The following is a 27,585-nucleotide window of genomic DNA, read 5'->3' as shown; positions in this document are numbered from 1 at the left end:
TGTCCCTCTCTTTCCTCCCTTCCACTCTCTGAATATCAACGGGCAACTGTCCTCAGCTGAGGACTAGCAACGAACGTGGCGTCCTTCTCACAGGCTCTCTCCTCGCTTCTGGGACGCTTCCCTCTGATACAAACTTCACTTCCTCAGCGCCCAGCCCCGGGCGGCCCACCCCTCCCCCTGGGCTCCTCCTGGAGGGTCCCACCCCCGGGTCCTTCTCTGCGTCGCTGACCCTGCCAAGGCCGCGGCCTCGCTGTTGGGCCTTGTCCTCGTTCACCCTACGTCCAGGGTGCGTGGCCCACAGCCCACAGAACTGCTCAAGCTGCGGTGCGGGGCGTCCTCGCGGTGCGTGACTGAGCCTGTTCTCACGCCCATGAGCCCCCGTGTCCTCTGCAGTGAGTCTGGAGACGGACACGTGTGAGTGTTCGGTCCCGGTTATCGAGGCCAGCTTGGTTGGTAGGTGTTCCGACTAACCGAGCGTTTCCCCACCGTCGGATAAAAACTTATGCTCGACGGTTATGACTTTTCCACGTGACGCTTTACACGGGACACGTATCTTTCCGTGACGTGGAATCGGACGTGATGATGTCACTGTTTCTGACCCTCAGGAAGGTCAGTTTCCTGTGGTTCCATGGGATGTGCGGAGACGAGGGCCAGGAGCGTCCCAGCACCCGGAGGTCACAGGGGAGGGGAGAGGGGGAGTGTCCCAGCACCCGGAGGTCACAGGGGAGGGGAGGGCCGGGAGCGTCCCAGCACCCGGAGGTCACAGGGGAGGGGAGGGCCGGGAGCGTCCCAGCACCCGGAGGTCACAGGGGAGGGGAGGGCCGGGAGCGTCCCAGCACCCGGAGGTCACAGGGGAGGGGAGGGCCGGGAGCGTCCCAGCACCCGGAGGTCACAGGGGAGGGGAGGGGGGGAGGGTCCCAGCACCCGGAGGTCACAGGGGAGGGGAGGGCCGGGAGGGTCCCAGCACCCGGAGGTCACAGGGGAGGGGAGGGCCGGGAGCGTCCCAGCACCCGGGAGTGCGCACGGCGTGCTCCCAGCGTCTGACATGTTAAGCCCCGTGGAGAGGGGCTGTCGCTGGTCACACATGTCTGTTCCTGTTGGAAGTCGGGTGTTCATTACGCATAATTGACATCGCAGGGGGGGACCCTGGAGGGACGCTGCGCTCGGCACCGCGTGTTCGTCGCTGTCGGGAAACTTCAAATGAGCTCGGCCTCACTTCTTCCTCCAATTAGCCGCGGCACCGAGCACGGGCTGTTTGTAAAACTGGTTCATTGTGGGGACACGTGACACACGAGCGCCTGTCACTCCCGCCGAGCGGCTCGCGTGGCCGTTTCCATCCTGCTGTTCTCTCCGTGGGGGCCCGGCCGGCGGGCTGACGCTGACCAGCACTCTCGTCCATGCGCTGACCGGCCACCTCCGATGGAAACTAGACAGCAGCCCACGCGTGGGCAATTACCACGCAGTGCCTAGAGCACGCCTGAGTTCAGAGTGGCTGTCCCCGTGGTTTTCCCTTTGAAACATGGAGTTACAGGGGCTTAAGAATCGAGGGTCACTTTTTTTTTAATATATATTTTATTGATTTTTTTAACAGAGAAGAAGGAAGGGAGAGTTAGAAACATCGATGAGAGAGAAACATCGATCAGCCGCCTCCTGCACACCCCCTACTGGGAATGTGCCTGCAACCAAGGTACATGCCCTTGACCGGAATCGAACCCGGGACCCTTCAGTCCGCAGGCCGATGCTCTATCCACTGAGCCACACCGGTCAGGGCTCAAGGGTCACTTTTAAGTTATTTGATGTTTAAAACCATTTCACCAGATACACTGCACCGTCACCCACCCACCGAGCGGCTACTGTTGAACCCTGTCTTGTAACTCACTGTGTTGTTTCTCTGTAAAGAAACCAAACCCTTCGCTCTGATGCTTTAAACAAATATTAATGGAGTTTTAAATGTCGTCATTAAAACAAGTTGTTTGAACAAATACTCATCCAGACGTTTGCTAGGACTTTTTCATATTACTCCACATCAGGCGTCCTCAAACTACGGCCCACGGGCCACAGGCGGCCCGCTGAGGACATGGATCCGGCCCGCCGGGTGCCGCTGCCTGTCCTGCTTAGCAGCCGACGCGTCCCGGGCCCGCAGTGCGCATAGGAATTTGTTCATAGTTTTTTTTTTTTTTAACTATAGTCCGGCCCTCCCACGGTCTGAGGGACAGGGAACTGGACCCCTGTTTAAAAAGTTTGAGGACCCCTGCTCTAGCCACTGTGTTTTCTTAAAGACAACAAGAGCGGGGGACGGGGGACGCTTCAGGCCGATTCAGAGTGTTTCCTCCTTATGTTCAGGCTCAGTCGTCCTTAAACAGCGACTGTGTGTGAACAAGGATGGCAGCCGTACATGTGTGTGTGTGCGCACATGCGCTTTAAAGCAACGCAAACAAGACAGAGGACAGGATGTAAGCAGACACTCAGGACAGCTCATGCTTGGCTGGCTCAACCCATTTCGAATGATGTGCCAACTAGAGAGAGTCTGTGTTAACAGAGTAAAATGAATGGACATCAAGAATAACAGAAATCTCTCGTTTTTGATGCTCTTTCATTTTACGCTGTGTGTGTGCAGTGACGGCGGTACACGGAGTGGTGGGATCAGCAGTGGGGCCACCGTCCGCAGGCCGGGCCGAGGGGGCAACAGGAAATACCCTCTTTTTTCCAGGGGCTTACGTTTCCCCAGAGAAATCTCAGGAAGAAAAGTCAAAGTAGGGTGATGCTTTGTTGGAGTTTATTTTCTAAGACACAAAGCTCTTGGAAATGAATTTAAAAAACCCCAACTCCTCGATGGCCTCAGAAAACTAAACTCATCTCGGGGACCCCCGTGCGTCGAGCGCAATCTGGAGCTGGGCCCTAACCTCCCCCGGGGATCTGGCCACGGGCACAGGCCCCAGGCCACGTCACCACCGAGCTGAGGATGGGTGACCCGCGGGGAGCTGGTTCCAGGACTGGTCCCCGAGCCCCGAGCCCCTCCCCGCCTGGGCACCTCCACTGGGTCCCGTCCATCTTCCTGGGGAGACAGCTGGGAGCGGGGTGCCGGCAGGGCAGGAAGTCCCCTGCTCACAGGAACGGGAGACGCCCCAGCGTTGGTGACACGCGTCACCCCGGGCATCGTGCTTACCGACAGCGCCGGGGACCACATGGTCACGTCGCACCTCCTATGCTTGAGAATATGTGGGCCTTAAAGAAACAGTAGTTTTAAATGCAGCACAGTTGGCCCGGCCGGCTGGCTCAGTTTGGTTAGAGCGTCACCCTGACTGTGAACAGGTGGTGGGTTCCATTGCCAGTCAGGGTGCGTATGGGAGGCAACCGATCGATGTTTCTATATCATGTCGAAGCTTCCCTCTCTCAGATCAATAAAAATATATCCTCAGGTGAGGATTAAGAATAAATAGATAAATAAATAAATAAATAAATAAATAAATAAATAAATAAAAGAAAGAAACAGGAGAAGCCACTGGCTGACCTCTGACCCCGGGCAGGACAGAACGGGGGTTCTCATCTGGTTGACCCGCAGCCCTGGCTGTCCTCCGCCCTCTCATTTTGTGTTTCACGCTCCCTCATTTTTGGCACTTGGCAGAGTTTAGCGTTCGTTGAAAGTCATGGCACTATTCAGCCCGAGCCGGTGTGGCTCAGTGGATAAAGCATCAGCTTGTGGATTGCAAGGTCCCAGGTTCGATTCCGGTCAAGGGCATGTGCCTTGGTTGCGGGCACATCCCCAGTGGGAGGTGTGCAGGAGGCAGCTGATGGATGTTTCTCTCTCATCGATGTTTCTAGCTCTCTATCCCTCTCCCTTCCTCTCCGTAAAAATCAATAATAAAATACATTAAAAAAAAGAGAAAGTCATGCACTGTTCACAGGGTGTACAGAGAGAACAGTAGTCAGGGTTAACGGAACGTCCGCTGTGTCAGGCCACGTGTGTGCCTCCTTCCCACAGCTCACAGCACCGCCTCTGCCCGGCCTCGTGGCTGACGGGAGGCCCGGGAGGCTGACACTCACCGAGGGCGGCGGCCGGAGGCTGTGGGGTCCCTGTGCTCACGCGAAACGGCAGGTGTGCGGAGGCAGGCGGCCCGGGCCACGCAGAGCAGGCGGCCAGGCTGCCGTCTCGGGTCTCGTGCTCAGAGGACGGACTGCTCAGCTGACCTCATGGAGGCCGTCGGCTCGGCACCGTCCCAGACGCGGGGGCCTGGGGGGCCTGAGGCCACCGCGGCCGCATGTGGGGCCACGGCAGTTTTGTTTTGTTTTTGTTTTGTTTTTGTTTTTTTTTAATATATATTTTATTGATTTTTTACAGAGAGGAAGGGAGAGGGATAGAGAGTTAGAAACATCGATGAGAGAGAAACATCGATCAGCTGCCTCCTGCACACCTCCCACTGAGGATGTGCCCGCAACCAAGGTACATGCCCCTGACCGGAATCAAACCTGGGACCTTTCAGTCCGCAGGCTGACGCTCTATCCACTGAGCCAAACCGGTTTTGGCAGGGGCCACGGCAGTTTTGCCAGGCGTCTGCACGCCTCCACTTGCTCTTCCTGCGGTGAGGGCTAAGCGCCTGGGGCGCGGGGTGCAGGGGACGAAGTGGTGGGGCTTTCCTTAAGAGGAAGCGGGGAAGAGGGAGCCGCTGAAGGCCGCGCTGCCTGTGGCCCTGCGGAGCTCCTGTGTCCCACAGGCGTGCGCTCCACCGCATCCGTGCGCTGCTGACTCAGGACCCACTCGCGATGGGAAAACCGGACCGACCCAGCGCGGCGCCGGTCTCTCCCCGATGTCTGGGGGTGACCCAGACCGGCCATTGGGATGGACTAAAACAATATTGGGGCGACGGTGCCAGCCCAGCGTGGGGCAGCCACTTCTGGGTTCGGGTTCAGGTCCAGGGCGGCGCCCGTGGTCCCGGCAAATCCGTCCGGGAGCCCCGGGCTCGCCGTTTCCTGCGGAGCCTGAGCCACAGAGAGAGAGACTGCTCCGTGGCGGGCGGGCTCGGCGGGGAATGATGGCAGCCGTCCATCGTCCATCTGTCCTTTGTAACAGATGCCACTTGCTTTTACTAATCTCCAAAGTGGACACAGGAGTCATGGGGAGGCGGGGACGCAGATCACATGGGACGGCCAGGGCTGTCTGAAAAGAGCCGGGTCTGCGGGACGCAGCGCGCGGGAAGGGAGGCGCCGTGGGGGATAAGGATCGGGAGTGTGCAGAGTCAGCAGGGCGTGTGCGTGGTGCGTTCGTGTGAAAACGCCTGGGGACCCCTGCCCGGAGGCGGGTGTGTCAGGAGAAGGGGGTGGGGGGCGGGGGCGCAGAGCCGTGGAGGCCCATCCTCAGCCCACAATGACAGCCATCGCTCCCTGCTCACGGGCACCGGCCCGGGCCCTGGTGGGTGGGGGTCAGGCCTCTGGTTTACAGCTGGAGGAGGACAGGGGACGCGGCTTTAGTAATGAGTGACTTCTGCTCGTTCCATTGGGGGGATCTCAACTCTGGAGACCATAGGTTCCCCGCAGAGACCCCAACCGCAGCCCCGCCGCCTCCCAGCCCACGGAGCCAGGGTTCCCACACGGGCCACTCCTGTCCCTGAACCCCAGGAAAACAGTGGGCCGCACCTGTGTGCACCTGAGACCCAGGTTCAGGTGGGTCCGTGTGTGACCTGGCAGCCTCCCGGGACCCCAGGAAAACAGTGGGCCGCACCTGTGTGTACCTGAGACCCAGGTTCAGGTGGGTCCCGTGTGTGACCTGGCAGCCTCCCGGGACCCCAGGAAAACAGTGGGCCGCACCTGTGTGTACCTGAGACCCAGGTTCAGGTGGGTCCCGTGTGTGACCTGGCAGCCTCCCGGGACCCCAGGTGCCCAGGGGAGGACCCCTGACCACTGTCAGGCGACAGCGCGCTCACTGCCTCCCAGGGCCCCCCGACCCCTGAGACCTTCACGCAGCGTGAGTCGGGCACGAAGGGCGGGTTTCCCAAGACGTGCAAATGCCCTTCCCTCCGCCCCAAAGCCAGCAGCTGCGAGGAAGTTGTCATAAAACCTCCGGACACAGACAGCACGGGCGGGTGGGCGGGCGCCGGGCGGAGGGGACATGACCCCCTTTGGAATCAGATGCGAAACATTTTATGGGAATGTAACCGGCGTCCCTTCTGATGTGAACACGGAGACCCCGGCAGCGGATACAGCTTCATCACGCAGCACCCCAGCTCCCAGCAGAGACGGCCTTGCTCACCCGCCTCCGGCTCGCTCTGCGCCCAGAGAAGTCCCCGATCCGATCCCGGTGTGGCCCGCGGCTGAGTCCCCCGGGGGCGGTTTTGTAATTTATCGGAATGCAGGTGGCGGCTGGCGTGACAGGGTCCTCAAAGCTTGGAAACCGGGGGTGCGGGGGGACCACCGCGTCTCGGGGGGCCTGGATGCCAGCAGGAGCCCAGTCGCCACCTGTCTCAGACCACGTCCCTCCTCGCCGAGGGGCGCTGTCCGTGACTTTGAGCTCCCCCCGCCCCCATGGGTTGAAGGGACATTGACTGTGAGCGCTCTGCAGCTGGAGGGGCGGCATCTGGGAGACACAGCCCTGGGTCCCGAATAAAGCGAGGGGCGTCTCTGCGCCCCGAGGAAGCCAGGAGGAAGCATTCCCGCCGCGGCGCTGCGGGCGGGGGCGCAGCTGCGGGCGAAACGGAGGAGGAAGTAATCAGAGCCTTTGTCCCCTCGGAGCAGAAATGAGCCCTTAATTGAGCTTCCCGCGCAGTCATTAGCGAACGGCTGGAGCGTGGACTCGCTCGCGCTTTCCTTGGAAGGGAACTTTGAAAGAGTGGAAGGATCTAGAAGCTGGGCACACTGGGCATGAGTCTCAGAGGCCGACTCGCTGGGCGTCCCTGGGTGTGCCCCTGAGGTGCTGCCGTCTGCCACGCGCCCAGTGCCCCCCCCCGCCACCCGCACCCGCGGCAGCAGGGGCGCCCTGAGCCCCAGGCCGTGCCCTCTCTGCCAGGAGGAGCCGTTTGCTGCCACAGCCACGCGGTGGGTGTTCTCACTTCCCCGCCGCCTCCATCCTTCTCATAGGAAACAGACAGACACGGAAGTTGTTGCCCGGACAGGAGGCGACACCAGGGCGAACTCGGCCGGGAGGGAGGGGCAGGGGAGGCACGGACGAGCGGTGGCAGGTGGTGGGGTGCAGCAGGACCGGGGGACGAGGCGAAGTGCAGACGCCCAGGTGGCTGACTCCCACCCACCCTGGGCGCCGGGGTGGGTCCTGGGCCTGAGTGGGAAGGAATGGGACACGGCTGTGGGACAGGCCCCGGGGCGCCCAGGGCGCAGTGGGCACAGCCTCCGGTGAGGAGTGGTCTCCGGTGTCATCCGGAGCTCGAACCCTTGACTCAGCAGCACGAGCTTCAGACTCCGCCCCCGTGAGATGAAGGCCCATCGTTCCAGCAGCCGAAGGGAGGCCGTTCTGCTCAGACACCGAGGGGGAGCTTCCGGTCCTTCCGCTGTCCCCACGGTCAGCGCCCCTCGAGCTCCGGGTTCTGCAAAGAAGCTTCGGGGGCCTGCGGGCATGGAGGGGACCCCACCTCACGCACAGCCCCCCAGCCCAATGCTTGCAGGGTGGTGCGCGCAGCCCGCTTTTTAGTAGCTTGCAGTTCTGTGTAGATTTCAGTTGGAGAAAAGGGGTGGTGCCACTGAAAACACAGCGTGGAAAGAGGGTTCTGGGGCGACCGCGGGCAGTCGCTTAGCCGCCGTCGCTTAGCCGCCGTGGGCCCTCGCCCTCTCTGTCGGGGAAACCCCATTAACCACATTAATAAGGACGCCTGCCGAGCAGAAAGGCTGCGGTCTGCACAGGCAGAAGAACCTGACTTGTGTTTCCTGCTGTTTGTGAGCTGGCAACATTGTGTCTTTCACTCAGAGCTCCTGGCAACATTGTGTCTTTCACTGGAAGCTCCTGGCAACATTGTGTCTTTTACTCAGAGCTCCTGGCAACATTGTGTCTTTTACTCAGAGAACCCACACTTCTGAGAAGCTCCCTGCTCCTGGGTAAACGTTGTGCCTACGTCTGGAAGCCCAAGCTTTTTCTCTTCACTGCTTCCGTCGGCACGTTACCGAGACGGGTGCTTGGCTCTTGGGCGCCCGAGGGTTTAAAACCCCAAAGCTGGGCCATGTGCGCTTCCTCTGCGGCTTTGCTGAGCCTCGCAGGAGTGTCCGGGGGGGTCCGGTCTCCGGGGAAGGGAGGTCCCTCATTGCTCACGCCTCCACTCAGATGTGGAGAGGAGGGAGCCCCGACCTTCAGAGTCAGCGGCGGGCCCTCAGGTGGCCTCGGGGACGTTACCTGCCCTCCGGGGTCTCCCCCCTGCCTCCATCCTGCTCCCGCTGGTCCCCTCCTGCCGGAGCCGTGGAGGGTTCGGGCCGTAGGTGAGGCGTGGAGGTGTGGACGTTGGCAGAGGTGACCCAGATTGGCATGCGTGTCATGTTTCTCCATGCTCCTCCGAGACCAGCGCCGCCTGGAGCCACACGGGAAGTGGGTCGGGCAGGTGGCCTGGCAGCCCCCTGGTGTTCCGAGGTCGGCGAGGGAGGCAGCTTCCCCGCCAGCTGGTCCTGCGAGTTACGAGTTACGTCCAGGAGGAAGGAGGAAGGAGGACGGCGGTGCCTGCCTGCCCAGCAGGGAACGCACCTCCGCCTCCTGCAGGGAGGAACGGGGAGCCAGGAGTGGTCAGCGCCTGTGTGGGTGGCCGACAGGTCCGACCAGCCCCTGCCTTTTCCTCTGGGTGGCCTCAGTCCCGTGTGTGAAAACTCTGCATCTCCTTGAGCCCCAGGGGCCAGCTGGTTGTTGAAAATGACCCGTGACCCTGTGAGAGGCACCCCCACCTCACCAGCGAGGTGCTGCGGGCCGGACAGCCCCGGGTCAGAGGGCGAGGGCTGCCCCAGCCGCGATCCTTGTCTTCTCATGGATGCATTTATACGGCACCTTGACTGTGTTGTGAAAGCCAGTTTATTAAAGCCATTCACGCAGGCACCTCTGTTCAAGAAGGAAGGCAAACAAACCTACACGTCTGGCTTAGGAAGCGCAGACTAGGGTTAGGGTTAGGGTTAGGGTAGGGTTAGGGTTAGGGTTAGGGAAGGGTTAGGGTTAGTGTTAGGGTTAGGGTAGGGTTAGGGTTAGGGTAGGGTTAGGGTTAGGGTTAGTGTTAGGGTTAGGGTAGGGTTAGGGTTAGGGAAGGGTTAGGGTTAGGGAAGGGTTAGGGAAGGGTTAGGGTTAGGGTTAGGGAAGGGTTAGGGTTAGGGTTAGTGTTAGGGTTAGGGTAGGGTTAGGGTTAGGGTTAGGGTTAGGGTTAGTGTTAGGGTTAGGGTAGGGTTAGGGTTAGGGAAGGGTTAGGGTTAGGGAAGGGTTAGGGTTAGGGTTAGGGAAGGGTTAGGGTAGGGTTAGGGTTAGGGTAGGGTTAGGGTTAGGGTTAGGGTAGGGTTAGGGTTAGGGAAGGGTTAGGGTTAGGGTTAGTGTTAGGGTAGGGTTAGGGTTAGGGTAGGGTTAGGGTTAGGGAAGGGTTAGGGTTAGGGTTAGGATTAGGGTTATGGTAGGGTTAGGGTTAGGGTTAGGGTCGGGTTAGGGTTAGGGAATGGTTAGGGTTACGGTAGGGTTAGGGTTAGTATTAGGGTTAGGGTCGGGTTAGTGTTAGGGAAGGGTTAGGGTTAGGGTTAGGGTTAGTGTTAGGGTAGGGTTAGGGTTAGGGTAGGGTTAGGATTAGGGAAGGGTTAGGGTTAGGGTTAGGATTAGGGTTAGGGTAGGGTTAGGGTTAGGGTTAGGGTCGGGTTAGGGAATGGTTAGGGTTACGGTAGGATTAGGGTTAGTGTTAGGGTTAGGGTCGGGTTAGTGTTAGGGAAGGGTTAGGGTTAGGGTTAGGGTAGGGTTAGGGTTAGGGTACAGTTAGGGTTAGGGTTAGGGTTAGGATTAGGGTTAGGGTTAGGGTTAGGGAAGGGTTAGGGTACAGTTAAGAAAGGGTTAGGGTTAGGGTTAGGTTAGGGTTAGGGTTAGGGTAGGGTTTGGTTAGGGTTAGGATTAGTGTTAGTGTAGGGTTAGGGTTAGGGAGGGGTTAGGGTACAGTTAGGGTTAGGGTTAGGGAAGGGTTAGGGTTAGGGTAGGTTTAGGGTCCAGTTAGGGAAGGGTTAGGATACAGTTAGGGTTAGGGTTAGGGTTAGGGTACAGTTAGGGTTAGGGTTAGGGTTAGGGTAGGGTTAGGGTTAGGGTTAGGGTTAGGGTACAGTTAGGGAAGGGTTAGGGTTGGGTGCTCAGCTAATCTGAAGAGCGAGTTGGTGGGGGTCTGCGTGTTACACCCCCTCCTGTCTACAGGGTCCAGAGTCCCCTGATGACTATTTTTGTGCAGATTAATTCCCGGGTCCCTGTTGACGCGGTGGCGGCCTTCCCAGAATTCCTGAGAAGCACCTGCAACCTTATCTTGCCAAGACTGAGACCGCTGGCTTCTCTGCTCAGGGAGGAAACGGCCCTTTTCCCTCCCTCCTTCCCCCCTGCATTCTCTCCTAAGAGGCTTTAACCATGTGCGCTGTGCTGGGCTGGGGGAGATCATGGCTTGTGGGTTCCAGGCTGGCTGCACACTGCTCACTGGACGGCCTTGTTTCCCTTTCCTTCCTGCCCCAGCGTCCCTCCCCTCCTGCCCTGGGACTTTCCTAGCCCCTCGCTGCTTGTAAAGCGGTGGCAGTTACCTCGGCCCTTCTGGGGCGGCCTTGAAACTTCCCCGGAGGGGCAGCGCACCCGCCGTGTGAGCCTGCTGGTGCAGCCCTCTTGCATTCATTTATTTCTGTCCGTTACTGACTGTAACTGCGGACACGTGTGTATAAACAGCTGTGACAAGGGGTGCCAGCCTCAGGCTTGGGGCAGCTTCCATTGGCCGCTGAAACCCTCGAGGACATCAAAATGTCCTTTTTTCTTTAAATCCTCATTGAGGGTATTTTTCCATTGAATTTTAGAGAGACTGATGGAAGGAGGAGGGGGAGAGAGAGACATCGATGAGAGAGACACATCGATTGGTTGCTTCCTACACGTGCCCTGACCCGGGATGGGGATCGAGCCTGCAACCCAGGTACGTGCTCTTGATGGAATCAAACCTGAGACCCAGCGGTCAGGGGGCTGACGCTCTAACCACTGCACACCCCAGCCAGGGCAAAATTTCTTGGAAATTATCGGTGAACCATCGTAGGGATGGACGTGATGACAGACGTGATGGTCCGAATGTGGCCAAGACCCGGGCCTGGGTGTCGAGGCACTTGGCTGAGGACACGTGTCTCCGGCCCAGGCCTGTGGCCGCCGCCTCCTGGTCGCTGAGCAGGCTGCCGCCACGGAGCCCAGGCCACGGGGCTGAAGGACAGCGTGTTGATGGGTGATCCGAGAGTGTGGGGGGCGTCACTGCGGTCTCTGAGCTCCCGGGGGACCCCGGGCCCTGAGAGCAGGGGTCCTGGGGGCAGCCCGACTGGAGAGCCACGTGTCTCCACCCTGAGACCGTTCCAGGGGCGACTCCCAGCCCCCACGTCCCCCTCAGATGTCCCTGCAGCACGAGCCTGGGGGACGGGCACCTGCCCACCATGGCCGTGACCCTGGGGTTTCCCCTTGAACGATGGTGCCCAGCTGCCCTTCCGTCCTCCCCTTGCCCTGAGAGACCTGCAGGGGGTCATTCTTGCCCCAAGACAGGCTGACCTGCGCAGACGCACCCGTGTGGACGCAGTGAGGGCGCGGGGGGAAGGGGGGGAGGAGGGGGCACAGCGCTGCGTGTTCCGTGCGCCCGTCTGCGGTCCTGGCCCGGCTGCACACTCACGCTGGCGCTTCCGTGTCCCGTGCGTGCATCATCCACGCCCTCCCATTGCCCGTGCGCACCCCTCGCCCACGCGCACTGTCACCCACGTGCACTCCGTCCTGCATGTCCGTGTGTGGTGACCGCAAGGAGGACAAGCTGAGGCCAGGAGTGAGGACCATGTGGTTTATTCTCCTGATCCCATTCCAGCCCAACCGCCCGCCATAGACGGTTGTCAAGGTGAGGTGCCAGCCACGTGGCTGCAGTCTCCATGGCAACCGCATTCATTAGACCTGCCTGTCACTTTTCCTTGTTTCCAACAAACAGCCGCGCAGCCACCCGGGGTCCACGCTGGGCTCAGGCCCGTGGCTGGCCCCCGGCCCAGGACGCTCACAAGGCGCGTGGACATGGTGGTGCCAGCCGGGCACAAGCGGTTTGAACAGGCCTTTTTGTGAAATACTCGGACCCATTCAGAAACTTGTCATCTGTATACAAACGTAGAGTGGGCATATATTAAAATACAGAGAGCACGTACATTGTTTTTGCCCTGGACAGTGTGGCTCACTGGTTAGAGCATCGACCAGCACACCGAAGGGTCATGGGTTCAATTCCCGGTCAAGAGCATGTCCCTGGGTTGCAGGTTCGATCCCTGGCCACAGTCAGGGCGTGTGCAGGAGGCAACCAATCGATGTGTCTCTCTCATACCGATGTTTCTCTTTCTCTCCCCTCCCCATCCGTCCTCCCTCCCTTCCACTCTCTAAAAAGTAATAGAAAAGACATCCTCTGGTGAGGATTAAAAAGAGGGGAAAAAAAGAATGTGTGCATATTTTTAAAGCCGTGAGTGGCAGGAGGCCCGTGTGGGGGATTTGACCACAGTCTACGTGGGGCGTGACCAGGGAGGGCCTCCTCTGAGTCCTCAGCCATCAGGCCTTGGCCCCTTTCTATAAACTCACTGAAACGGCCGTGGGGGTGCGAGCAGATCTGGCGCCACGTGCTGGAACGGCCCGTCTGCGACTCTAGCATTCTCGCGGTATTTGATGTCTCCAGCAGATGTTGGTGTAGAATGTCAGCCTCAAAACCCACTCCTGAAGGTGGGAAGTCTGCGTGAATACACACGTACAGTTAAAACATGGAAACCTATTTATGGAACATGTGCCAAAAACATGACACATGTGTTACACATATGATGAAATCCCATCTCCATGTAGAGACCGAGGCCTGCTTGTCTCATGTGGGATCCTGGGGTGTCGGTGCCCGGGCCTGGCGGTGCCCAGCCCATGTGGGGCCCAGAGTAAGGGCAGAGGTCGCCAGACGTGGCAGGTGACCTGGGTTCTCCCAGCGGGAGGATCTGTGTTTTGGACCAAACTGACCTGACATGAACGACTATGAAACATTAAACCAGGTCGGCAGCTTTGAATGATGGGGATGAGGCCCCAATGGTACAAGTTTCCCAAATGGCACAGGGGTCCTGGCCGTGGCCTGCAGGCCCCCGGGACCCCACCAGTGGCAGGAAGCAGGAGATGGTGGTTATGGAGCAGGATGGTGGTCATGGAGCAGGAGATGGTGGTCGGGGAGCAGGAGATGGTGGTTATGGAGCAGGAGATGGTGGTCCGGGAGCAAGAGATGGTGGTTATGGAGCAGGAGATGGTGGTTATGGAGCAGGAGATGGTGGTCCGGGAGCAAGAGGTGGTGGTCAGGGAGCAGGAGATGGTGGTCCGGGAGCAAGAGGTGGTGGTTATGGAGCAGGAGATGGTGGTCAGGGAGCAAGAGGTGGTGGTCAGAGAGCAGGAGATGGTGGTCCGGGAGCAAGAGATGGTGGTTATGGAGCAGGAGATGGTGGTTATGGAGCAGGAGATGGTGGTCCGGGAGCAAGAGGTGGTGGTCAGGGAGCAGGAGATGGTGGTCCGGGAGCAAGAGGTGGTGGTTATGGAGCAGGAGATGGTGGTCAGGGAGCAAGAGGTGGTGGTCAGGGAGCAGGAGATGGTGGTCCGGGAGCAAGAGATGGTGGTTATGGAGCAGGAGATGGTGGTTATGGAGCAGGAGATGGTGGTCCGGGAGCAAGAGGTGGTGGTCAGGGAGCAGGAGATGGTGGTCCGGGAGCAAGAGGTGGTGGTCAGGGAGCAGGAGATGGTGGCCGGGAGTTTACAGGACTCTGTTCTGATGGGGACAATGCGTAAGACACCGGCGCTGACCAGAGGCCCAGGTGAGAAGCCCTTGGCCACCTGCAGCGTTGGCACCTGGCGGTGAGCACGGGCTGCTCCCGGGAACGGGGAGAAGGCCGCTCCCAGCCGCGATGCGAGAACAAACACGCTCGCGCCTCCCGGGTCTGTGCGTGGTGCGCGGTGGCGGGTCTGGGCGTGGTGCGGGGTGGAGGGTCTGGGCGTGGTGCGGGGTGGCGGGTCTGGGCGTGGTGCGGGGTGGAGGGTCTGGGCGTGGTGCGGGGTGGAGGGTCTGGGCGTGGTGCGGGGTGGAGGGTCTGGGCGTGGTGCGGGGTGGAGGGTCTGGGCGTGGTGCGGGGTGGAGGGTCTGGGCGTGGTGCGGGGTGGCGGGTCTGGGCGTGGTGCGGGGTGGAGGGTCTGGGCGTGGTGCGGGGTGGAGGGTCTGGGCGTGGTGCGGGTGGCGGGTCTGGGCGTGGTGCGGGGTGGAGGGTCTGGGCGTGGTGGGGGTGGCGGGTCTGGGCGTGGTGGGGGTGGCGGGTCTGGGCGTGGTGCGGGTGGCGGGTCTGGGCGTGGTGCGGGGTGGAGGGTCTGGGCGTGGTGCGCGGTGGAGGGTCTGGGCGTGGTGCGGGTGGCGGGTCTGGGCGTGGTGGGGGTGGCGGGTCTGGGCGTGGTGGGGGTGGCGGGTCTGGGCGTGGTGGGGGTGGCGGGTCTGGGCGTGGTGCGGGGTGGAGGGTCTGGGCGTGGTGCGGGGTGGAGGGTCTGGGCGTGGTGCGGGTGGCGGGTCTGGGCGTGGTGCGGGGTGGAGGGTCTGGGCGTGGTGCGCGGTGGAGGGTCTGGGCGTGGTGCGCGGTGGAGGGTCTGGGCGTGGTGCGCGGTGGAGGGTCTGGGCGTGGTGCGCGGTGGAGGGTCTGGGCGTGGTGCGCGGTGGCGGGTCTGGGCGTGGTGCGGGGTGGCGGGTCTGGGCGTGGTGCGCGGTGGCGGGTCTGGGCGTGGTGCGCGGTGGAGGGTCTGGGCGTGGTGCGCGGTGGAGGGTCTGGGCGTGGTGCGCGGTGGCGGGTCTGGGCGTGGTGCGGGGTGGCGGGTCTGGGCGTGGTGCGCGGTGGCGGGTCTGGGCGTGGTGCGGGTGGCGGGTCTGGGCGTGGTGGGGGTGGCGGGTCTGGGCGTGGTGGGGGTGGCGGGTCTGGGCGTGGTGCGCGGTGGAGGGTCTGGGCGTGGTGCGCGGTGGAGGGTCTGGGCGTGGTGCGCGGTGGCGGGTCTGGGCGTGGTGCGGGGTGGCGGGTCTGGGCGTGGTGCGCGGTGGAGGGTCTGGGCGTGGTGCGGGTGGCGGGTCTGGGCGTGGTGGGGGTGGCGGGTCTGGGCGTGGTGGGGGTGGCGGGTCTGGGCGTGGTGCGGGGTGGCGGGTCTGGGCCTGGTGGGGGTGGCGGGTCTGGGCCTGGTGGGGGTGGCGGCGGTGCGCTGCGTGGGCCTCAGGCCACAGCGACTCACGCTCAACCCTGACTGTGTTTCTCTCTTTGCAGAGGAGGAGGCAGGGGACCTGGTCCAGCCCGGCATCAGCTTCCCAGGGCCGGAGGAGGACGATCTAGGTAGGGTGCCGGCCGGCCCGGCCACGCACGCCGGTCACCGCGAACCTTCCCACTAACACGTTCACGCATGCGTGTGACTTTGGAGCGTCCTAATGAGGAATAAGTAAATGTGAAATGAAAGGACAGTCGTTTCTCGACATTATGGCAACGTTAGGTGGGAGCATGGCCCCTGGGTCACGGCGCCCTGGCTCGCAGCGGGCTAATGATTAAGGCAGGTGACGATGATGATTGGCTATTAAGGCCGATTATCAGCACCACTGAGGCATGCCTGCGGCAATGCCGCTCTCCTGTCTCCTCCGAGACTTAACTCTTGCCGTCGGGAAATCGCCAAAGCGAAAGTCCTTTCGTTGGCTTTTTTCCAAGAGGCCCTTCCCGGGAGCCCTGACCCCGTCCTGTGGGGTCTCCCAGGGCTAGACAACGCCGCGCGGGGACCTCCTATTTCTGTGCCACCCTGACCAGGAGAGCCGGGTGTGGTAGGCCGTCGCCACTGACATGGACTCGTGTTTACGTGAAAAGGGGCAGCTCTTTTTCTAAAATATACATTTTTATTGATCTCAGAGAGGGAGATAGAAACATCCATGATGAGAGAGAATCATGGATCGGCTGCCTCCTGCACGCCCCCTCCTGGGGATCGAGCCCGCCACCCAGGCATGAGCCCTGACAGGGAATCCAACCGTGACCTCCTGGGTCCTAGGTCGATGCTCAGCTACTGCGTCGCTCAAGCCGGGCGAGGGACAGCTCTTTAGACATGTGACGTGTTGGATAAACTTGGCCTCCGGTGGACAGTGAGAAGAGACCCCGCATCGGTGGCTTGCTCACCTGAGAGAGCCCCGGCACCCCTGCCCGGGCCCCCGGGGGCACCTCGCCCCTTCACTGTGCCTCCCACATCAGTGTGTGTTGAAATTTGAATTTTCTTCACTTATTTCCGATTGGCAGCCCATGACTCCGTTGCCCACTGGCATGGCTTAAAGAATGATACTGAACATGGAAGGAGTCCGTTTGTATAAAGCGGTGGTTTCTCTGAAAGAGAATCAGAAGCCACAGGGTCTGCTTTTCCTTTGGCAATGAGGACGCCGGGAGCGGTGGGTCAGCCAGGCGGCGGGTGGGAATGCTGTCTAAGGTGCCGTGCTCACAGCTTCCTCACCGGGAGGCAGGCCGGTCGGCTCGCTGCTTCCATCGGAATAGAAAGTCCTGGCACTGTGGCATTGGAGCGAGTCACCCACTGGTCCGCTCTGTGAGGGCCGCGTCCCTGCGAGGCCTCCCCACGGCTTCCTTTGGGGAAACAGGATCCCAGCCGCCCGGCCGGCGTGGCTCCGTGGCTGAGCGTCCACCTATGACCCAGGACGTCACGGTTGGATTCCCGGTCAGGGCACAGGCCCAGGTGGTGGGCTCGGTCCCCAGTGTGGGGCGTATAGGAGGCAGCCGGTCCGTGATTCTCTCTCATCATTGGTGTTTCTGTCTCTCTCTCCCTCTCCCTGCCTCTCTCTCTCTGACATCAATAAAAATATATTAAAAACAGATTAATCTTTCAAAGAAAAGAAAGAGTATCCCAGCCATGCCCACACTGCACCCGCTCCATTTAAGGGCCCTGCATTCTCTGAGGCCCAGATAATGAAACGTCGGAAAGTAATTTTATGAGGCGACGGCCGTGAAGTCTAGGAAGATAAAGGGGGTTTCTGTCCAATTAACCTACCGCCCGTGATAAGCGCGGATTAATGCCGCCCGTTGAAAAGACCGCAATGGGGAGGGAAACCTGGCTTTTGAAGAGGAAATGTTCCGGGGAGCATGCAGACGCCCTGGAATTAAATTGCTCTGCCGGTGATTTTTGGGTGGCCCTGGCCCATTACAGCTGTTATTTCTGAGAAAGACGCTTCGTTCTCTGGCTGTTACTTTTAAATCGGCTGTAACGAGCTGGCCAGCTCTGAGCACCCGCGAGGACGGGTACGTCGGCCCAGATGTGCGGCGGGAAGCCAATTGCACATTGAGATGAGAAAAAGGCAAATTAAATGATCCATCAGAGGCTGCGCGGCACCTGCTCTCTGACACGCGGCCGGAGGAGAGGGGCGGTGTGTGCCTTGAAGAACACGTTCCTGTCGCCGTGCCGCCCGCTGACCCTGAGCGCCCCCGGGGCGGGCGCGGCTGGGAGAGGGCTCAGTGGCAGGACGTCCGTGGTGTCAGGGCTGCCCACGCCTGGCTGCGTGCGCGTCTCGTGGTGACTACGATACCAACGTATTGTAAAAGAGCTCCCTTTTATTTTATTTTATTTTATTTTATTTTATTTTATTTTATTTTTAAGGGAAAGGAAATAGCTCTTTTTATTATTTATTTATTCAAACATTTTTATGGATGTCAGAGAGGAAGGGAGAGGGAGAGAGAGAGAGAAACATCCGTGATGAGAAAGAATCATGGACCGGCTGCCTCCTGCACGCCCCCCACTGTGGATCGAGCCCGCAACCCGGGCCTGTGCCCCTGACCGGAATCAAACCCGGGACCCTTCAGTTCGCAGGCCAACGCTCTATCCACTGAGCCACACGAGCTGGGCAGAATACCCTCTTAGAATTTTACTTCGTTCTGTCCTTTTATAAACACCCCTGGCCGTCCTGTAGACACGTAACTTTGTAACTTGAAGTTTCCAGAAACAGTGGGTCTGGAGCTAAGCTGTTTCTAGATAGTAATGGTCTCCTGCATCCCTAGGAGGAGCCGCCCGCCGCCCTCCGCCCTCCTCTCCCTCCCTCTCTCCAGCGCCCCCTGGTCCTCCCTCACCCCAGAGCCTGGAGGACCTGGCCGGGTCCCCACTGCCTGTGCGCATGCACGCCCCTTCCAGCAGGTGACATCCAGCGAAGGCATCCTTGGCTGTGCAGAAGGCGGTGGGGGAGGGGGGCGGCCTCTGGGAAGGTCACATGCCAGTTACTCGAGGGAACATCCAGAAGATACATTTGATTTCTTTCTGTTAATCCTCACCCAAGGATGTTTTTCCCATTGATTTTTAGAGAGAGTGGAAGGGCGGGGGAGAGACAGAGAGCGAGACATGGATGTGAGCGAGACACATCATCAGTTGCCTCCCCCATGTGCCCCAACCGGGGCTGGGGATCGGACCTGCAACCGAGCTCCCTGCCATCGACTGGAATCGAACTCGAGACCCTTCGGTTCCACAAGCTGGTGCTCCATCCACTGAGCCGCACCGGCCAGGGCTGGACTTCATTTCGACGGTTGTCAGGTTAAAACTTTGTTCCTGCACAGACACATTAAAGTGGGTTTCCAAGTTGCTCAGCTGGGGCCTTGGGGTTTTCATGTGTGTTTCTGGGATGCGTCCCCCCCCTTTTCTTCGGGATATTGGTTTCCCGTGCACGACGGCCGAGCTGCCGGCCGCCCGATAGGTTGCAGGCCTCTGCCCTGGTGGCTCCCTCCCCGAGCAGTGACGCTCCATGCCTCCACGCACGCACACTCCTGTCCTCGTCTATTCGGGCTGCAGCGACAGGACGGGCGGCGAGTAAACAACAGCGATGTATTGCTGACGGTCAGGAGGCTGGACGCTCCAAGAGGCCCCTTCCGGGCGCCTGGAGGTGGCTTCTCGCCGTCCTCACGGGGCGGAGGGCGAGGGGCCTTGCGGCCTCTGGGATAAGGAAGCTGGTATCTCCAGGTCTATTACACACACAGAGAGAGAGACACGCATGCACACACATGTGCACACACAGAGACACACATAGAGACATGCATGCACACACACATGCACACAGGCACAGAGACATGCATGTACATACATGTGCATACACAGACACACGTGTGCACACAGACACACACGCACACACATGCAGACTTGAACAACAGCACGGGAGGTCTCCACTTCTCCTTTCTAAGCTGTTCTCTAGAAATGACACTTTTCCTACAACAGTGAGGGAGGCTGGTGGCTTCTGAAATGAGCAGATGACGGCTCTACGCTAACGTGGCCTCGGGGGGAGACAGGGCTGGGTCAAGACGCGGCTGGTAATAGAAGACACGGTCCGTGTAACCCACCTGCTCCTGTGCAGTGACTTCATTTCGTTTCGCTGTCTGACAGTGCATGTTTACACGGTTCTGACTTTCAAACGGCGGGTGACAGCTCCGTGGGCTGTGAATTCGAGGCGCTGAGTCACGGCTGGCCATGGTTTAAATGACAAAAGAAAGGGCAAGGACGTGTAGAACGTACAGAATAACAACGTCAGAGCGCGGCCCCGTGGGAGTGAGCGCGTGTGCGCGTGTCCGGGTCCCGGGAGAGTGCCCTTTGTGTACCGGCACCCTTTGGAAGCGACAGGCAGGCAGCCGTGCCTTGCAGTGAGCAGTGAGCGGGGTGGGGGGCGGGGGGGCGGGGGAAGGGTGCAGCTCAGGGCTCCTGTTGTCGGGGACGAGGCGGCGGGTGCAGTGGACACCAGGCCGGCCCTGCAGGTGGCCCCGCGTGGGAACTGGGCAGTCTGCCTAATTCCCATGAGTCTTTCATTCCTTGGCTGCGGGCTCAGTGGTTGGAGTGTCACTCATCACGCATCCATCCTCCTGTCACTCCCTCCGGTGCTCATGGAAACCTTGCTCTGTGCAAAACACCGCCTATCAGGGGTCCTCAAACTACGGCCCGTGGGCCACATGCGGCCCGCCGAGGACATGGATCCGGCCCGCCGGGTGCCGCTGCCTGTCCTGCTTAGCAGCCGACGCATCCCGGGCCCGCAGTGCACATAGAAATTTGTTCATAGTTGTTTTTTGTTTTTTTTTAAACGATAGTCCGGCCCTCCCACGGTCTGAGGGACAGTGACCTGGCCCCCCTGTTTAAAACGTTTGAGGACCCCTGGATATTGCACTGACGAGGCCAATAACTCTACATTTTCCCTCAAAACCCTTGGTTCTTTTAGGCCACGCGGGGCACTTAGACTTGCGTTAACAAAGACTCGTGGGAGACCGCCCGCAGAGGCGCGCTGTGCGTAGAGGAGCGGGGAGGCGCGGGGAGACGGTCCCCGGCCGGGCAGCGAGGAAGGAGGCGGTGGTTTGCAGGTGACAGGGTCTGCAGTCCGTCAGGGATGGGCTTCTCCATGTGGACAGGTCCTCTCCCGGACGGGCTGTAAGGCCTTTTCTTCCTTCTGACGCCCGCCTTCCCCGAAGGCCCCCGCGTCCTACAAAGTGGGTGAAGTCTCAGCGCCCGCACTTTCAGATATCACGGACGTGTCTCCCGCCGCCTCTCACAGCACAGACTCTGCGAGGACCCTTGACGCTCCATTTCAAAGCCTCGGTGACATTTTGTAAGCGTTCGTGGCTGCACCGCGTGGAGGGAACGGTGGGAGCGTGACGTGCGCCGAGGAGGAGAACGTCACGGGCCGTGGCCTTGATGGGTTGCCGTTAAGGTGTGGGCCAGGCGGGGCGAGTGCGCGAGTCCGTCTGCCCTGGGACGGGCGGGTTAGTAAAATCGTAGCGGTTTCAGGGGCACCGTCCTATGAAGCATCGCCTGTGTGTCGCATTGTGTGTTCGCCACCCAAAGTCACGCCTTCCGTCCTCCCGTGTTAAAGCGGGGGAGTGGAGGCACAGGCTCCGGGGCCGTGGCCAGGGCCACGGAACGGGGATCGATCTGGTGTTTACCTGGCCTTTAGCTGGTCCTCCTCCAGGTCCGAGTGCCGCCGACAGAGACCGGGGTGCTGGGGACATAGCTGGGGACCCTCCGACACCAAGGAGCTGGGTGATGGACGAGAAGAGTGAGGACGGACCACCGCCAGGCGACACGGGTCCCCAATCGTGTAGGGACGGTGACGGAAAACTCCAACAAGGCCTAGGATGCGACAGGGGATCCGGGCAAAGCGAGGGGGAGGAAGGATCGGACACGGAAGACGCTAGAAAGACACGGGTGGTCACTGTGTGGCCCTCAGCCTGGCCGCTGTCACTCGGGCACACGCTTTCATCTTCCGTGGCTCCCCGGCTCAGTTCCTGTGAGCTGAATAACATGCCACTATCCACCACCTTCTGCAGGACGTCTCGGCTGCCTCCAAGTTCGGGGCAATTATGAATAAGTGTTTAATTCCAGTAAATGCACCTTTCCATTTTTACTTCACGGAGCATGCTTTTGTATTGATCTGAAAACTCACTGTCAGATACAAGGATACGGGGACATTGCCCATGCTACCTCCTGAGAACTGTGTAGTGTTAACGTAAAAAAAAAAAAAAACACAAAAAAACACCATTTAAAACTGTAAAGCATTTTTGTGAGTGTATTGGAGCCAAATTGTTGACAAATGCCGGGACGCAGAATCTCAACGGATTGGGACAATGCTCCGGGGAAGGGCGGCTTTTCACCTTGTTTTACACATTACAGTCAAAGGAGGGGCGGTAAGTGGGTGACAGGCTCTCCACTGGTTTCAGGTTAGGGAGGCGGGAGAGAGCAAAGGGGGGGAACCTCTGGGACTGGGTAAAAAGTAGAAGGACAGACACATCCTTAGGTGGGTGCAGGATCGTTGACAGTCACAGTTAAGGTGACAACAAGAAGGAAGGAACGTACGGTCTCCTCCCTGGCGCTCAGACACGTTGCTTGCACCCGGAGGGCTCCGGAAAAAGGGCAGTTACGAGTGACCCCGACACCCCCAGGTGTGTTATCTTAGATGCAAAAAGACAGCAGGCTCCTAGGACGTGGCTCCCACTGTAAACTGCTTTTGGATTAAAGGTTTCCATCGCAGACCATCCTGCGTGGTCACGTGGGGTCTCTGAGTTTGCACGGCCGCCACGCAGCCTCCCCTGAGCTGGCCAGGGCAGCACGAGACCCCTTTTCTTCCACAATCGTTTTTCACTTTCCATTCAGTTAGTTTTTAATGAAAGGTGCAGGTCTATACCCCGGTTTTGTGGTTCGGGGGTTGTTTTTGTTTTGTTTTTGTTTTTACATGTGGTGTCGGGTTATTCCAGCACCACTTACCGGAAACAAGCAAAACCAAACGAGGAACACTGTCCTTTCTCTTTTTTTTTTTTTAAATATATTTTATTGATTTTTTTTACAGAGAGGAAGAGAGAGGGATAGAGAGTTAGAAACATCGATGAGAGAGAAACATCGATCAGCTGCCTCCTGCACACCCCCTACTGGGGATGTGCCTGCAACCAAGGTACATGCCTTTGACCGGAATCGAACCTGGGACCCTTCAGTCCGAAGGCCGACGCTCTATCCACTGAGCCAAACCGGTTTCGGCAGCACTGTCCTTTCTCGATGGAGTTGCCTGTTCTTCTCCACGAAGGTCCGTGGACTGTTGGTGTAGGTCCACTCGTGGGCTCTGCTCCGGCTCGTGGACCCGTTGTCTGTGTTTTCACCAGTACCACCCTGTGTCCACGCGGCAGCTGTCCCGGGAGGCTTGAGGTCGGGAGGGTCGGGCCCCCAACACTGCTGTCCTTCAGTGTCGAGTTGGCCACCCCGGTCCTTTTCTCTCCACATGAGCTATAGCCTCTGTCCATACGCCCCAAAATAACCGGCTGCGGTTTTGATTAGAATGGCATTGAATCTACAGATGGAGTTGGGAAGCTCCGACATGGGCCATCGCGAGTCGTCCTGCCCTTGACCGTGGAGCCTCTCTGTATATTTCACACCTTTGCTTTTCGTGAGACTTCCATAGCTCTCCTGTGGGCCGCAGACACGTTTGGCTGGGTTTACACCTGACTAGCTCACCGTTCTTGGTGCCCACAGAGAAGGCTGTGTGGGCCGCGGACACGTTTGGCTGGATTTACACCTGACGAGTTCACCTTTCTTGGTGCCCACGGAGAAGGCTGTGTGGGCCGCAGACACATGTGGCTGAGTTTACACCTGACTAGCTCACCTTTCTTGGTGCCCACGGAGAAGGCTGTGTGGGCCGCAGACACGTTTGGCTGGATTTGCACCTGACTAGCTCACCTTTCTTGGTGCCCATGGAGAAGGTTTTGTGGGCCGCAGACACGTTTGGCTGGGTTTGCACCTGACTAGCTCACCTTTCTTGGTGCCCACAGAGAAGGCTGTGTGGGCCGCAGACACGTTTGGCTGGGTTTGCACCTGACTAGTTCACCTTTCTTGGTGCCCACGGAGAAGGCTGTGTGGTTCTCATTGCAAAGGCTGGTCGCTCGCTGCTGGTTAACGAGAAAGCAAGTTAGTGTTTGTACCCTTGTCTCGTGCACCTGGTTTCCAGGAAGTATTTGATCGATTTTGGCCGGGGGGAGGGGGGTGTTTCTACATAGAAAATTCTGCCACCTGTGAACACCGGGAGTTTTGTTTTTTCGTTCCCGATCTGTTAGCTTCCTTCTCTTGTCGATATTAGCGAGATGGGTCTCCTGTGGGGAGGATGTGCGGGGACGTCCTCGCCTCATTTCCAAGCTCAGCAGGAGCGTCGGTTCCTCACCCTTAAGCAGCCGTAGGTGTGTGGTCCCTGCCGCGGAGGGGTCCTTCCATTCCTTTCTGCTCCGAGTGGTTGTGTGTGTGTTTTAAAATACATTTTTACTGATTTCAGAGAAGAAGGGAGAGGGAGAGAGAGAGAGAAACATCAATGATGAGAGAGAATCATGGATCAGCTGCCTCCTGCACTCCCCCTCCTGGGGACGGAGCCCATGGCCCTGACCAGGAATCAAACCCTGACCTCCTGGTTCATAGGTCGACGCTCAACTACTGAGCCACACACAGTCTGCTCAGAGTTTTTGTCCTGAACGGGTCTGGCTCTGTCAGATGCTGTCTCTGCACCTGCTCACGTGAGTCTTCCTGAGCCTGTTGCCGTGGTGATGGCGTTGCGGAGTTCTCGCTGTGGAATCAGCCCGCACCCCTGCGATCAGCACCACGTTGCCGGCCTCCATCTGCTCACGCTTCGTGGACGGATGTTCACGAGAGAGATCCGTCTGGCCCGGAGTCCCCCTTCCTGGCCGTGGCGCTGTCTGGCTTTGGTCACCGGGGTAACGCTGCTTCTTGTTGCTAGTGTTCAGGCTTATGGAATGAGACAGTCAGCTGCACAACCTCAAAACTGACTGGGAATCCCCGTTTCAGAGTTAGAGTTGCTTGTGAATAAATCCCAAAGTTCAACATTTTAAAACAAGCATTCTTCTTTTCTTTTCTCTTCTTTCTTTCTTTTTTTTTTTATAGAAAAGCAAACAAGAATGTATTGACCACAGCAAGAGCACCCTTAGCAGAGGGAAACCTGGCAGGGCCTAGAACAGCCGTGGGCAAATGACGGCCCGCGGGCCGGATCCGGCTGTTCTATCCGATTCTCTTGCTCTCCCCTCCGCTCCTTTACTTTGAATTTATATTAGTTCACACAAACACTCCATCCATGCTTTTGTTCCGGCCCTCCGGTCCAGGTTAAGAACCCATGGTGGCCCTCGAGTCAGAAAGTTTGCCCACCCCTGGGCTAGAAGAAGCCACGGGAGAGCAGGCTGGCTGCCTCCGCTCACTGGGAAGTCAGAGCAAAGGGGACCGTGGGGCAGGTTCAGGGGGGGCCCGGACAAGCTGCCACTGCCCACAGCTCCCCTGTTGCAAGTGTGATGGGGTCCCGTAGAGGTGAGGGGTCTGTGCTGGGGGGGGCGGAGGGGGGCGGGGACATGCTGCTTGGAGGGAGAGCAGCGAACAAGTATCCTTGGCGCATGGACGGTGATGGCTACGCCGGGAGTCAGCAGCAGACACTTCTGACGGATGATACGCTTTTGTCAAAGCAAACATATAAGATAATCATCACAAATAACGTGAAGGTGCCCTGGCCGGTGTGGCTCCGTGGGTTGGGCATCGTTCTAAGGGCCGAAAGGTTGCGGGTTCCATTCCCCGGTCAGGGCACAGGCCCAGGTTTGAGGCTTGATCCCAGGTAGGGGATGTGCAGGAGGCAGCCAATCGCTGTCCCTCTCTCCCCCCCCCCCCACCCCCGCTCCCTCTCTCTCTCCCTTTCCCTTCCTCTCTCTCTAAAAATCAATGAAAAAAAAAACCTTTAAAAAACTGCCCTAGCGGGTTTGGCTCAGCAGATGGAGCGTGGGCCTGGGAACAGAAGGGTCCTGGGTTGGATTCCCGTCAAGGGCAATAAGGGTTGCGGGCTCGATCCCCCGTGTGGGGCGTGCAGGAGGCAGCCAGTCAGTGATTCTCTCTCACCATTGATGTTTCCACCTCTCCCTCTCTCTCTTCCTCTCTGGCATCAGTAAAAACATATTTTAAAATAATGAAAAATAAGATGGTGGTGCTGGCTTTGGCAGCACATATATCAGAGAACAGTCTTGTGAAAGGTGAAGTGTGTGCATACATGTTCACATGCGGAGCCTCTTGGTGTGCAGCACACGGCATGCAGGAGGAGGCGAGTGGAAGACCCGGTGGCCGCTGTCCGGAGCTGCCTGTGTCTCTGGCAGGGAACGCTGAGGTGCCTCTCTGGCCTCTTGGGGACTGGGGTCAGGGTGGGGACCCACAGCAGTCTTCCTGGTTTCGTGGAGCCGTTGTTCTTTAACACTAATTAGCCCACAAATGAGCAGCCACTTGGTGGTTAAGTTGCAAATGTGCTCCCGCACGTGCTCCTGGGAAACGGAATGAGATGCTGAGGAGCTGAGCACTGGCCTGGCCCGGCTCTCCTCGCGCTCACATCCTTCTCCTCAGCGCCGCGGCTCAGCTTTTCCATCGGAGCGTGCATGCGTGTGGGTCCGTGGCAGGAAGCAAGAGAGCTGCTAGCAAGTAGTGGGAGCGAGGGGGTCTGCAGGGAGGCGGACAGAGGGCAGAGCGAGGGGGGCCTGCAGGGAGGTCAGAGAGCAGAGCGAGGGGGGTGGCCTGCAGGGAGGAGGACAGAGGGCAGAGTGAGGGGGCCTGCAGGGAGGACAGAGAGCAGAGCGAGGGGGGTGGCCTGCAGGGAGGAGGACAGAGGGCAGAGTGAGGGGGCCTGCAGGGAGGAGAGAGGGCAGAGCGAGGGGGCCTGCAGGGAGGAGGACAGAGGGCAGAGTGAGGGGGCCTACAGGGAGGAGGACAGAGAGCAGAGCGAGGGGGCCTGCAGGGAGGAGGACAGAGGGCAGAGCGAGGGGGCCTGCAGGGAGGAGGACAGAGGGCAGAGCGAGGGGGCCTGCAGGGAGGAGGACAGAGGGCAGAGTCAGGGGGCCTGCAGGGAGGAGGACAGAGGGCAGAGCGAGGGGGCCTGCAGGGAGGACAGAGGGCAGAGCGAGGGGGCCTACAGGGAAGAGGACAGAGGGCAGAGTGAGGGGGCCTGCAGGGAGGAGGACAGAGGGCAGAGCGAGGGGGCCTGCAGGGAGGAGGACAGAGGGCAGAGCGAGGGGGCCTGCAGGGAGGAGGACAGAGGGCAGAGCGAGGGGGTCTGCAGGGAAGAGGACAGAGGGCAGAGTCAGGGGGCCTGCAGGGAGGAGGACAGAGGGCAGAGCGAGGGGATCTGCAGGGAAGAGGACAGAGGGCAGAGTGAGGGGGCCTGCAGGGAGGAGGACAGAGGGCAGAGTGAGGGGGCCTGCAGGGAGGAGGACAGAGGGCAGAGCGAGGGGGCCTGCAGGGAGGAGGACAGAGGGCAGAGCGAGGGGGTCTGCAGGGAGGAGGACAGAGGGCAGAGCGAGGGGGCCTGCAGGGAGGAGGACAGAGGGCAGAGTGAGGGGGCCTGCAGGGAGGAGAGAGGGCAGAGCGAGGGGGCCTGCAGGGAGGAGGACAGAGGGCAGAGTGAGGGGGCCTGCAGGGAGGAGAGAGGGCAGAGCGAGGGGGCCTGCAGGGAGGAGGACAGAGGGCAGAGTGAGGGGGCCTACAGGGAGGAGGACAGAGAGCAGAGCGAGGGGGCCTGCAGGGAGGAGGACAGAGGGCAGAGCGAGGGGGCCTGCAGGGAGGAGGACAGAGGGCAGAGCGAGGGGGCCTGCAGGGAGGAGGACAGAGGGCAGAGTCAGGGGGCCTGCAGGGAGGAGGACAGAGGGCAGAGCGAGGGGGCCTGCAGGGAGGACAGAGGGCAGAGCGAGGGGGCCTACAGGGAAGAGGACAGAGGGCAGAGTGAGGGGGCCTGCAGGGAGGAGGACAGAGGGCAGAGCGAGGGGGCCTGCAGGGAGGAGGACAGAGGGCAGAGCGAGGGGGCCTGCAGGGAGGAGGACAGAGGGCAGAGCGAGGGGGTCTGC

General features: G+C 59.7%; 1 protein-coding gene across 6 annotated transcripts in view; it reads left to right on the top strand.

Moving 5' to 3' along the window:
- DLGAP2 (DLG associated protein 2) overlaps positions 1 to 27,585 on the top strand; it is a 282,363-nt gene that overhangs the window by 182,707 nt on the left and 72,071 nt on the right. For 4 of the 6 annotated variants that reach the window (XM_080659611.1, XM_080659609.1, XM_080659610.1 and 1 more), the window contains one exon: positions 15,469 to 15,534. The exons of the other annotated variants lie outside the window; for them this stretch is intronic. In XM_080659611.1, coding sequence (XP_080515737.1) covers positions 15,469 to 15,534 — 66 coding nt within the window. The remainder of the gene's footprint in view (positions 1 to 15,468; positions 15,535 to 27,585) is intronic. 6 annotated transcript variants of the gene reach the window in all.

The sequence above is a fragment of the Plecotus auritus genome, assembly GCF_963455305.1.
Source record: "Plecotus auritus genome assembly, chromosome: 3".
In the NCBI taxonomy this organism is placed as follows: Eukaryota; Metazoa; Chordata; class Mammalia; order Chiroptera; family Vespertilionidae; genus Plecotus; species Plecotus auritus.
This window is presented reverse-complemented; position numbering and strand designations above follow the sequence as displayed.